Source organism: Palaemon carinicauda, chromosome 11, assembly GCF_036898095.1.
Source record: "Palaemon carinicauda isolate YSFRI2023 chromosome 11, ASM3689809v2, whole genome shotgun sequence".
Taxonomy (NCBI): domain Eukaryota; kingdom Metazoa; phylum Arthropoda; class Malacostraca; order Decapoda; family Palaemonidae; genus Palaemon; species Palaemon carinicauda.
The window spans coordinates 68816535-68829761 of record NC_090735.1 but is presented as its reverse complement, the minus strand read 5'-3'; the positions used below and the strand labels follow the sequence as shown (position 1 = coordinate 68829761).

The 13227-nt window shown below is 44.6% G+C and overlaps 1 protein-coding gene across 3 annotated transcripts in view; it reads right to left on the bottom strand.

Moving 5' to 3' along the window:
- Positions 1-3692: 3692 nt before the first annotated feature.
- Positions 3693-13227, bottom strand: part of LOC137650052 (saccharopine dehydrogenase-like oxidoreductase) — a 131333-nt gene continuing 121798 nt past the window's right edge. For all 3 annotated transcript variants that reach the window (XM_068383084.1, XM_068383086.1, XM_068383085.1), the window contains 4 exons: positions 5637-5871; positions 5285-5452; positions 4132-4226; positions 3693-4015 (listed from right to left, as the gene is read on the bottom strand). In XM_068383084.1, coding sequence (XP_068239185.1) covers positions 3922-4015; positions 4132-4226; positions 5285-5452; positions 5637-5871 — 592 coding nt within the window. In that variant the 3' untranslated portion in view covers positions 3693-3921. The remainder of the gene's footprint in view (positions 4016-4131; positions 4227-5284; positions 5453-5636; positions 5872-13227) is intronic.

Sequence of the window (13227 nt, the reverse complement as noted above, 5' to 3'; positions counted from 1 at the left end):
GAATTTGGTCAAGGGAGCATACAAAACCTCTGCTCTCTGAGCGAGAATCAATCCTGACGACAGGAAAGAAAACAGCATAGCTCTTTCTCAATAAAACCTGTTGTGAAAAAGGGTTGTGAGTTCGACCGACCCGTTCCTCACGGCTTATCTAGACAGGCAAAAATCATCTGTGACGTCTGCGAAGACTCCTAGAGTCCAGTCCATCAAGCTGAAGACCTCGATTGTTCTGAAGATGCCCTTCAGCAAGTGATCCATTTCCGACGTGGACAGCATCACCTTAGCCATAGTCATGGCTGAACTACGTGAGGTGTCAACGAAAAGGAGAAGTCTCCTTGGGAGGAGGTAGGAACTTCCAAACCGAGAACCTCCCCAGGCTTGTACCACACACAGGATCTAGAAGCCAATCTCGTAAGAGGAAAGGAAAGGTTGTCCTTCCTTGTTCTTTCTCTTGAGAATCCAATCGTTCAGAGTCGAAAAAGACCTCTAGATCAATCTGGCTAACACTGTTTCCTTGAAAGAGGAAGATTCCTGGGGTCTACCCTTCAAAAACTGCGAGGGCGGGCTCCGAGGTACAGCCTGCTGAAAAGTCCTCTATAAGTCCGCCAGAACTGCAAGAAATCTTTAAGATCTGCTGCATGAAGAGTTTTCTGCGTTTCTTCCTCTGAGATCTATCCTGGCATACCTGATAAGGAAGCTGGCTTCATAGGTTTTAATGCCTCATTTGCTTGCATTCCTTGAGAGACTCAGCGATCCACCCAGGGGGCTGTAAAAGTCTCTGTGGGGCAGCCACATCCTTTAAAGGGTTAGCGATCTCCGAAGGAGAACGAGTGGGAGAAAGCACACGCCTCGCCTTGCATGCTTGCGTTCCGCATGCGTTCAGCATGCTGCGAGGAAGAGTCATGCTGCGTCCAGCATGCTGCTACTGTTGTGAGCTTCCTCTGATTGTGACTTGTAAACATCAACAGGAACGTAAAGGACCGTTGAAGCTCTGACAGGCATGATGCTGTGTCAAACATGCTGTGAGGGAGCGTCCTTGCTGCCTCCCGTAACGCGTCCAAATCGCTGCAAGCGAGTGTCCATGAGCGCTGCAGCTCGCGTGCATTCTTGCCGCGAGAGAACGCTCGGGACTATGACATTCGCGATCCTGACGCGGGGGAGCGTTTTGCTCGCGTGCGTACAGCATGCATTCAGCTCGCGTGCATCCAGCATGCTGCATGTGTCAAGCATGCTGTGAGGGAGCGTCAAAATCCTTGCGGCCTCCCGTAACGCGTCCAGATCGCTGCGAGGGAGCGTCCATGAGCGCTGCAGCTCGCGTGCGTTCTTGCCGCAAGAGCGCTTGGACTATGACGTTCGCAATCCTGACGCGGGTAAGCGGCCCGCTCGCATGCGTCCAGCATGCTGCGAGGAAGTATCCTGCTCGCGTGAGTCCAGCATGCGTCCCGCACGCTGCATGCGTCCAGCATGCTGTGAGGTAGCGACAAGATCTATGCCGCCTCCTGAAACGCGTCCAGATCGCTGTTAGGGAGGGATCTCGACGCTCGGTTCCAAGACGCGCAACTCTCTTCTCGTCTAGCATGAAGGGAAAACGTAAAACGCCAGCCTCGTCTGGGAGCTGCGTCAACCGATGTCGAGGATAACACTTTTACCTCGCCTTTCCAATGGCGAGGGCGAGCGTACTGGGATGCGCCAACAGCATCACTCGAGGGGACGTTCGTTCGCTGATCAAGGTCTGACATCTCCCTTAGCCTTTCGACTTTCCTTCTCCCAGGGGTTGGGGAGCATGGAAGAGGTCCCGGGCTAGGAGTATGACGGACACGAACGAACGCACCCTCCACTGCACTGCGTCATGTTTACATACCACTGAACACTAGCACTTTTAACTATTTCACATTAGACCATACTAGACCTACCCGTTGCAAGAGATTATACTCTTTCGTCAAGGGCTAGAAAGAAAATACAATAAGCTATTTGATTAATGTAAGTACATATTCTCAAAATGGAAATATAAATAACAATACAAAGTATTGTGAAACTATAACAATCGTCAAGAGTATTACGTAGAGTAAATTGACTGTATGCTCGTGAAATCTCTATATAAATCGAAAATCAACTAAAGGAATTATACTAATAAGACAAATATATACTGAAAAACATATTTTCCTACATATAAAAAAATTAAAATACTTATGCTTAGTAAGTTAGTATTTTACATTCCTTGCAAGAAAAAGAAAAGAATTTAAATAATTGCAAGTCATACTAAGTAGAGTACGTCACAAGATTGTGACGTCATAGCGATGGCGGACTGATTTCCTTCAAGGCATTCAGATCTCGCTCTGCTAAGAGTTTACGTCACATGAATGTGACGTCATAATGTTTTTCCTTCCATTATATCTTTAAGAGTTGTTCGTTAGTTAATAAAGTAGGGGGGAAAAATTCCTTGATCCTATCCCTTTCAATCTACGAACATAGAAAAGAAAACAAATACACACATTCCCTCTGCTACATACTGTGTGGGAATCAAGAGCAGCTTAAAAGCCGGTCTAGCCCTTTAATTTAACAACAGACGAGCCATCTTAAAAATTAAGTTAAATTAAACTGTCCAAGTTGGACCAATAAAAAAACTATCTTATTCGTGTGAAAAAGGAAAATCCAATATCTTCGATAGTCGAAAAGCAATTAGCGATTGCCATAAACAATAAACAATGGGTACTTCACCAAATTTGTAGATAAAGCAAACCCACAATGATGCGAATTTCCGACGTGTTGACTCGATCAACGGCAAGGAATTTCTGAGGAATGTTGGGAATGGTTCCATTACCTACTGAGAGATGGCGCTCACGTATGACCACCTAACCCCCTGGTGGTGATTGCCACGAAATTTGAATTTCTACCATGCGCACGACGAAACGCAGGATTAAGCTATATATATGTAACTACCAGGGAAGTTAAATATTTAAAAAGGAAGATTCTAAGCACCCCGCTACAGCCAGGACAAGGCAGCCATTCTGTCATATTCTCTTTCCATAGACTGACTAAATCCATAGAGGATTTACTGGCTACTACATCAAAGGATAGCCATTTCATCGTGATGCACAGTGCCTACCTAACTAACGTAAGTAACTCCCTTTGGTTCATACTAATTCCAGTTACATCATCCACCAGGCATCAGGAATAGAAACCAAAGAGACAGCTTTCTATTGCCTTAAACTCAATTCATCATCCTATTGCCAGTGACTTAATTGAGATTTAAGGGGGGCATTTTTTTCCACACCCAGAGTTCTTGTTACTCCACCAGGCTGCTCATCCGCTTATATAACTGTTGGCAAACATGGATTCCCAAGATATATACCACCTATTATCAAGAGTTATTTTCAATTAGTATAGGTTTAATCAGTACAACTTCTACTTACCGTCTGTAAAATACTGATCATTTCAAATATTTTCTAACTGAATTATTTTAGATTCCAAGTAATCCTATATAAGATTATCATCTTTCATTTGAAGTGCCTCATCTTTTACCTCAAACATGAGACAAGTGGAGTGAATCAACTTCTAATCTGTTAATAACATTGAAGGTTATTCATTCTTTATCATTATTCATGTAATAAGATGTTTAATGGAATATAATTCCATTTTCTTTTACCGTACAATATGAAAGAAATTTACCTTGAGGAAACTATTTTAATAAAATATTCTAAATTTTCTCTTTTTAATATTGATTATAAGTCTCATATAAAAAATAGAATACAGTATTCTAATACATGAACCACTTTTTGACAAAACACTTCCAACAAAATTAGTTATTTCTGTCTATATCCCAACAATATATATGTACGATAATCAAAATCTCAAGTCAACATATAACTTTGAATGACATAAACCTCCTAGATGATACTAATAGGACTGTCAAGGTTATAATCCTCACTGCTTCACACTGACAGTCATACCTTGATCCACTATACGATCAATTAAGCTGGTATCTGCAAAGGCAATTCCAGGAGTCATAACACCACCTCTGCAAAATTGAAAACAGGAATGATTTTATTTATCAGGGCCAAATACTTCACCTTATTTCAATGATATTATACAGTACCATTAATATCATACAGAACTACATCATGACATTCTTACCTTCCTGTACACAATTGCTTTTCTCGCAGGATAGTCATGGCACAAGCAACCATCATGAGTGAAGTTGCTCCATAGCCAGGATCTGGTCCAGATATCTAATTGAGACAAAAATAATACTGTATTTAAGAATTCCATCTAGTGCTATTTGAAACAAGAGACAAACTTTTGTTGTCTTTTTAAACCCGATTGGAATTATTTTCTATGTACTGTACAGTACATTAAATTGATTTGTACTTAACAAATACAAACCCTGGTCCTTTAACAACAGTATGATTTCAGCAAAGTTGGATTTGGCTGTAAAAAATTATGAGATGTAGACTATTTTTGGGTCTCTGAAGAGGCCCCCATAAGAAACGTTTAAAGTACACATCCGACGAGGACTTAATGCTCAAGAGTGTCTTCTTACTCACCCTGGCTTCAAAGAAATGAGTAGTCAGTCATTCTGACGAGTGGAGTAATGTCAGCTTTTCCTTTGTTCATGAGTTTGTCACTAAATCTCCAAACCCAGCCATAAATGATCCAAAGTTTGAAATCTTTCTCCATCTTTTCTCTCGAGGAAGCAGTGAGGAAGCAACCCACAACCCCAATGATTTACTTTTTTGCTCTTTGGGTGGACTAAGACAATACCTGAAATAGACTCGACCCTTCATATGACGACTACAGAATCTCTACATCAGCATCAGCTTAAAATTCTGTAAGTTCAGATTAATGCACCTTGTATTTACTTGGTAAAGGTTAAAGTGGCTACTCAGTGAGCTGGCAGGGTGGGGGCTGGGTTTCCCCTGCTACCTGCCTGAAACTAACTACCAAAAGTAAACCTAGTTTTCAGTTTTAATAGCCAAATTTCCAGCTTCAATAAAATCATGCTCTTATTAAATGATTGAGGTTTGTATAGTTAGGAAAAATACAAATTAATCTCTAAAATTTGTAATGTTTTTGTTAATACAGTAATCAATGTCATTTACTTAAAACCTTTTCCCAATATCCAGTTATCCTCAAATTATCATTTAGTAGTTTTAAAATTAAAACTTGCAACATTTTTACATCTACATTAGTCTTATCTCATAGAACAGTACAATACTCTCCATAATCATAAACTAGGCAAAACTAGTCAGAAAATCCATCATTACTTATGGTAGAAAAATTCTCATACCTTTACAGTAATAGATGAGTCTGGAGCTTCACTGTGTTGGTCAGAGCCTGCCAACAGTGTTTCTGACCAACCCTGGCCAACAATAGTGGACGTGAATGTTAAGTCTTTCAATGCCTCACGGTCAGCTCCAGCTCGTCTAAATGTACCAGCCGTCATTATTTCTGGAAACTGAAGAAGAATAAAGAATAAAACATGGAACTCAATAATACTAAGTTTATCAACAAAAGTTTAAGGAACTGATGTCTAGTACAAAATAACATTTCAATGGATAATAAGAAAAAATTACAGTACAGTACTTCATTCATGACAAAAATTTTAACTTTTCTGAAAAGTTAATACAATTTCCACAAACCTTTATAAGGAGCTTTCTTGTCCAACTAAAGTAGCAAATAATGGAGAAGTATGCCATTCCAAAGATCAAACCAATGGAAGGAATAACACTACGGAATCCAAGGAACTGTTGAAACTGAAGTGGTCGCTGACCTAAGACATCATGACGGTATCGTTGTGTTCGATACACTACTGGTTCATCAGTAGGAAATGTAACTCCCCATAAGTTCAGAGCTTCATTTTTGTGAAGCAATCCTCTGAAAAAAAAAAATTCAAATAAAATTAATTATTTCAATGAAACTATTTAGGATTCATGTGCTAATCATTCCAAGAATTAAAAGATTTTATCTAATTTAAAAAAGAGGGTTTGGATGAAGGAAAACCCTATTTATGGGGTGTTTTGTAGCCTCCAAGAAATTTCCTGTAAAAGGCTAGAACAGAAAATCCAGTAAGATAAGAAAATACCAAAGAAATACTATACTGTCTTCCCTGCCCCAAGGCCAGTGTATAGACATGATAGCATTGACTCTATGAGCATAAGGAAGACCCATGGATTCAGGCTCTATCAAATCTAAGGACCCATTATGTTGAAAGAACAGAAAAAGACGCTGCATGCTCTTCCTTCGCCCTAACCTGCTGACTTTGTCACCATTGCCAGGTCTTCATGAGTTAATAAATCTGAGTGGGCCTCAATCAGATCATTTACATTATTAGTAATCTTATGTGTGAAGCCATCTCCTCCAAGCTTATTTGTCAGCCTCATTGCCTTATCGACTATTTTAATAATGCGGAGGGTAAACTTAATACCAACCTTTAGCTAACTAGTACTTCAATATATTACAATAGATTATTGCCTCCCAACACGAAATTGATTGGTTCTGTAATGGCTTTCGTACAATGATTGTTTCGTCTTGTGAGTCCCCTTTTACATGTAAATACCCTAATTCATTCCAGGCCCTACGAAAACAACACATTAAATGATTATAAAAAGGATACACTCCACCATACAGTATTCAACGAATGACTGTACAATAATTTGGATCATTCAATAATAACTTGACCATTGGTTACCTATAAAAGAAATGTATAATTAGAGCAAACAGTAGAAATACAGTAGCAAGAATATGGAACCTAACCTTTGGAGCGAAGCGATGCCCGAGAGCAAAGTGTCAGGGTGGTATAGGAACATGACAAACGGTGTGGAGGATTAATTTTATTTAATTTATTTTTTTTGTTTGCCAAATATATATATAGAGAGAGAGAGAGAGAGAGAGAGAGAGAGAGAGAGAGAGAGAGAGAGAGAGAGAGAGAGAGAGAGAGAGAGAGAGAGAGAGAGAGTATGTATGTGTGTTTGTGTGTGTGTCCGCGGTACGTGCCGCCGAACAAGTGGTAATTAGCGTAATGATTGTTTGCAGTGGGAAAGACTGTTGGTATAATTGAGGTTGTTTGTTTACCTTTTAGCTAGGTCAGGACAGTAGTAAATGTTTCCGAGAGAATGCTTTTTTTGATTGACTGCGACTTGAGGCAGTTGTGTGTGTGCAAGCTGGATTTCTATATTTATTTGATTTCGACCAGCGTTGGAAGTGATCATTTATTTTTTGAGTAAGTACAGTTTAGTTTATATTTGCTTGTCGTGATTGTGAATGATAGGAACAATTTATTATTTATCTTTGATTATAGTGCGATAGTTTAGTTAGCTAGGGGTGTTCGTAAGTGTTTTTCTTTTTTATTTTGGCAGGCCGTGATTCCTCCTTTGGAGAGTTATTTTTTGAAAGTTGATTTATTGTTGCTGACCAGGCCTGTAATAGAGGATTGTATTTAGACTGCACTATTCGATTGCTCAACCGTTGATGACCTGGCCTGTTAATTTGGATTGATGATGATGATGATGATGATGATGATAACTACCAACCCAATAGCGAGGCAGTTTTGGCAAATTGCCACACAGTTTAATCTGTTGACTACAAAGCTGTGATAGTGGTAGTTTGCCGCAAAAGACAGTCGGCTTTGTGTTGAGGACAGTGTTGGTGTCCCATAAAAAATAATATATTTATTTTTGGTGTTGGTGTGCGATATAGTTTTAAGTTTGATAGGTTTTTTTTATTTTGAAGGGTGTTACGATTTTTTTGTATATTTAATATTAAGTTTATGAATAAAATTTTTAAGTATTTTCATTGTGGATGCTTTTGGTATTAATTATTTTAGTTTTAAGAAATATAGTTCTAAGGATGTTTTGTTTTTTGTCCTCTTGTCTAAGAGTCTGGTTTAGATAACGTAAGGGGAAAGTTTGTGTTGTGGAGACAATTGTCTGTTAGAGTGATTCAGGGTGTGGGGGTTGTTCTTGCGACATCCCGCCACAATGACAGAAAATGTTCATAAGGGGCAGAAAACGTAAACACCTAACTTTACAAAACAAATTAATAAATGACAGAAAACATTAACACTTAATTTTAGCAAACACATTACCAAGTGGCAGAAAGTATTAACACTTAACTTTACGATAAACTTGAAATTAAATTTTTGTTTTTTACTTTACGGTTTGTATTTTCTAAATTTAATTACGTAATTGTATTTTCTTCATCACTGCCACTTTCCTTTTGTTTTCAATCTTCCTCTTGGCCTGCTATTACCGAAGGCCTCTTTTCAAAATAATCATCCTAAGAAGCTTATTTTTCCCTGCTTCTTGTAATTTTCCTGAAATGATTCAGGCAAACGTCATTTACATATTCAAGCGCACAACCTGTCATAATTTTTTCCTGGGCGTCTCTTTTCTACATAATTCTATCATAGACGGATTTCAGTCATATTACTTCGCGATCACACTTAACTGCATGCCAATATGACAAATTCGGAGATAATTTGTATTTTTCCTAACCATACAAACCATACGAACGGAGGGCCGGTAAGTTCGTAGCTTCGTATGAGCAAAGAAAGTTCCTGCAAGGAAGAAATGTCTATTCCTTTTAGCCTGAAGGCCAGGCTTAAGGCTGAGCAATAGCCTTTCACTGCCGAGACTGAAAGGCGCATTTCCTCCCGCAAATATACAAGAAACTCCGCTATTGCTGGAATAGTAGCATCGAGGTGAGAGATACCCCTCCCACGACACCAACCACAGAAGACTCTCCACTTCGCCTGGTAGACCCCTGCAGATGACTTTCGCAGGTGTCGAGACATCCTCTCCTCAACTTGTTGCGAAAAGCCTGTCTCTGTGAGGAGATGCTGGATAGTCTCCAGGCGTGAAGTTGAAGCGAAGCTACGGCTTTGTGGAAGATGTTGCAATTTGGTTGCTTGAGTACAGTGAACCCTCGTTTATCACGGTAGATAGGTTCCAAACCCGACCGCGATAGCTGAAAATCCGCGAAGTAGGGACACCATATTTACGTATTTATTTAACATGTATATTCAGACTTTTAAAACCTTCCCTTTACGTAGTACTGTTAACAAACTACCCTTTAATGTACAGAACACTTAATGCATGTACTACAGTACCCTAAACTAAAACAGGCACAAATATTAGAGGCGATTTTATATCATGCGTCTCCTAAACAGGCCAAAAAGCACGATAAAAAATGACAACTAATGTTTTGTTTACGTTTATCTCTGATCATAATGAAGAAACAAACGCATTTACACATCTGTGTATAGGTTAGTTTTTGCATCGATTATACTGATTATATGTTGATTTTGTTATTACCAATGTTTTACTTAATTTTTCTTAGGACTTCCAAATAAATGAAATGAATGCCATTTATATAATGTTTTTCTTTATGACGCCGCCTGAAACGGAAACCTTCCATTCGTTTACTGTACGCCCGAGAGGAGAAAATTCTCCATGGCCTTCTTGGTGCTCTCCTTGGATAAGTCCTCGGATCGCAACAGGATGCCCAGAGACCCCAGCCAGACATCCAGCCACGAAGTGGCCTGCATGGCACACTTTCCGACTTTCTCCTGGCTCAAGATCTCTGTAGCCGAGAATGTCACCTGCCGGGCGGAGAGTTTATCAAGAGAAATTCCCCTGGAAAGCTCTTCCACAGAATGGTGGAGAGGAAGAGCTAAACAAGACTCCCCCATGATCTCAAAGTACCTCCTCTGTTGTACACGAGGAGGTGGGAGGAGTTTGTTACCAGCAGAGGAACGGCTGGAGGAGGCGAGTTCAGAGAGCTGGCTCTCAACCTTGTCTCTGGCACTCTTCACGCCCTGGGACCAGGGCAGAGCCGCACTGGCCTTCAGAGGTTTTTGAGTGCCGTAGACTTGGTCCAGAACCGTATCCTTGCCTTCGCGAGGGGCGGTCTCCGGATCCTCGAACCTGTTGAGTTGCCTCATCAGATTCAGGACCTGCCAGAAGGCATGCTCCGACTCATGCAGCTCTCCTCCTTGTGGACTGGCAGCAAAGTCTCCTGTCCACAGCTGCTCTACTTGGGGGGACACGTGGACGTTCTCCTGGGGTCTTGCTGGCTCTGGTCGAATCCGGGATGAAGACTTTGGGACGGTCTTCGAGTCCTTGGGCTCCCTCCTAGGAGAGATACAGGACTCCAGTAAAGAAGTCTGAGGGCTCCACTCTGCTCCCACACGAGACGATTCTCCTACTCGAGGTGGGGTTCCTCCCATTGGTGCCGTGGGAGAATCTCTCACCTCGCTGGACTCTCCTGAGGACGGAAAGGCTTCGTCCACAGGAGAAGGAGAAAACGTCTGAGAAGGGGAAGGGGCCTTCCTGACGGACTTCTTGGGAGCCAGTTTAACCCTAGGAGAAGTCACCACGAAGTCTACTCCTCTCCTTCTCTTCAGCGGAGACGAGGCTGCCGTTGGTTTGAGGCCTAGATCAGCGAGGGCCGGCTTAACAGCCTGGACGACCGCTTTAATCAGGGACCCAAACCAAGGCTGACGGCTGACAGACGCAGTGTCAGCGACTCACGCTGGAGGGAAGGGGATCGGGCGATGATTAGGAGTAGACACCACAGGGCCTGCCTGAAAAGAAGAAGAAGAGTGTTGCCTAGACCTCTCTGAAGATTCTTCCTCCTCCTGCAAGTGCGCTGTACTGCGCTTACGGGGTGGAGATCGTGAAGACGATGATCTGGAAGTACGCGCTCTTGAAGACTTGCAAGGTTGCCAGTGCTGCGAAACCCGGCGGGAATTGCGGTCGAGATCGCGCTGGCGCTCGCGCGATGGTGAAATCGCGGGTTCGCGCGCGGGCGAACGTTGGCGCACATGCGCACGGAGGTGAAAGCACAGGTGCGCGTGGGCGCGCAGGTGAAAGTGCGCAAGGGTGCGCAGGTTAGAGTGCGTGCGGTTGTAAGGGTGAGTGCTGGCGGCCGGGAGAACGACGGCGCGCAGGGGAGCGATGGCGTGTTGGCGAGCGATGGCGCGTAGGGCGAGAAGGCTACCGACTGCACACAGGCGAGTTAGCGCGTGGGCACGTAGGAGACCTTCGGCGATCTGAAGTATGGGCGCGCGGGCGCGTTGGAGAGCGCTTGCGCGCAGGCGAAGGATCATGCGGGCGCGCGGGAGATCCCTGGCCCGTTGGAGATCGTTAGCGCGCCGTTGCGCGGTCAGGAGATATCAGCTGGGAAGCAGGACCAGAAGGTTTAGTGGCGCGCAAAGGCGAACGCTCGTGGCCGTGCACAGGAGACTTCTCGTGGGCGCGCGGACGCGCAGAGACTCATACCAGTCTAGAAGTGCGCATAGGTGAGTGCGCGCGATGGCGCGCAGGCGAAGGCTGGCGCGTGGGCAAGTACTGAGGGCGTGCAGGAGATCGTCGGCGAGGAGGCAAAGGAATAATCTCCTTGCCTGCGCCCAGATCTGGAGATCGTGGGCGCGCGGGCGATCGTTGGCGCTCATGGCGCGCATCAGGAACAGGACACGCAGATGTGCGTTGGCGAGTAGGCGATCGTGAGCGCTCAGGAGAACGTGGGCGCGCAAGGCGTGCAGCAGGAACAGGGCGCGCAAGGCGTGCGCTGGCGAGCAGGAGAGCGCTGGCGCACAGGAGATCCCTGACGAGCAGGAGAGCGCTGACGCGCAGGCGAGCGCTGGCGAGCAGGAGATCTACGGCGAGATGACTCGGCTACAGGAGATCGCTGGCGCGTTGAGTCCGAAGAGATCTGGTCCACAGCTACAGCAGGAGAGCGCTTGCACGCTAGCGCAGGAGATCATGGGCGCGCAGGTAAAACTTAAGGGAGTTACTCACATTGTGAGATAAGCCCTTTTGCCCCGAAGGGACCGGTGCCCGTTGGAAAACGGAGTGCGTTGGCGCCCACTGCGCATCTGCGTCCAGGAACGGAGAAGGAAAACTAGCAGGTCTGGCAGGCGTGGGAGATCGCGAACGATCTGCTGAGAGGTCTAACGATGTAGCTGCAACGGTCTGCTCACGTCGAGGAGGATCCTCTGCGGGGGACGTCGAAGGCGATGAACCGAAGAGGCGCCTCCTAACTCCCTTATAAGGGGAAGGAAGGCCTCTACGGCGAAGAGGAGGGTGAGCCTTACGGCGAAGATGACCTCGAGGGGCAGCAACACCATCGTCGGTCCTCCGAAGAGGAGTCTCCGTCAGTGAACTCCCCCGAGGGGGAGAATCACCCGCAGGAGAGACCGTTGGACTCAGCTCCTCCCTCGAAGGATGTTCGGAGGGGGGAACTGAGCCTTCAGCAACATCCGCAACAACAGCAGGGGTTCAACCCGACCCGTCGGAAGCCTCTGCCACAACAACGTCGACAATAGACAGAGGATCTACCTCTGCTATTACCGGCGACTGTTTGACAGCTGCACCCAATTGGATCAGGTCAAACAGGGCTTCCCTGGAGGGTGAGCCCTTAAGCCCCAGGGAAGCCCAAAGCTGCAAAAGATCATTGTTAGCAACAGAGTCATCAATATCAATATCCTCCCCCGGAGGAGGAGGAGGAGGAGCTGCCTCGCTATGGGAGGCAACTCCCTCTCCCGAACCCCGAGGTTGGTCAACAAAAGAAAGGCCTACGCTACCACTCGACGGACCCTCACGAAAGACCGATCGAGTGGGAGCTTCGGAGGAGGTTCGGGCAACGGAAGAAGAGTCTTTGGAACCTTCCTTCTTCAAGGAAGCCCTTGAAGGAGAAAGGTCACGCTTAGACTTCTTCTTACGTCGCCGGGAAAACCTCTCCCACTGGGAGGTAGACCACTCCCTACACTCACTACAAGTTTTATCCCTATCACACCGTTGACCTCTGCAGTACGGACACAAGGTGTGAGGGTCCGTCTCGACTGCCGACATGAACGTCCCACAAGGGCGGTCGGGTAGTCCAGGGAACTTCCGCATGATAGAGAGAGGCCAACTTCCAAACACACGTGCTGTAAGAAAAAGCAAAAAAAATAAGGCTGTCAAAAATGCGAGGGTGAGACAGACAGGTCTGATCATCACCCGAGCCAAAAGTGAAGTGAATCAGTTCACCAGTGTGTGAGGGGGGAGGGGTAGCGTGGTTTGTATTTCGATTACGGAACAACTCGTATTTCTTGATTATTTCCATCTTCGTCTCCATAGAAAGCATCATCCTCTTCTTTCGTTGGACATAGCAACTTTCTTAGGACCCATGGCTAATAACGTAATATCACACACACACGATACAGTACAAAGCGAAAACTAAATTACAAAC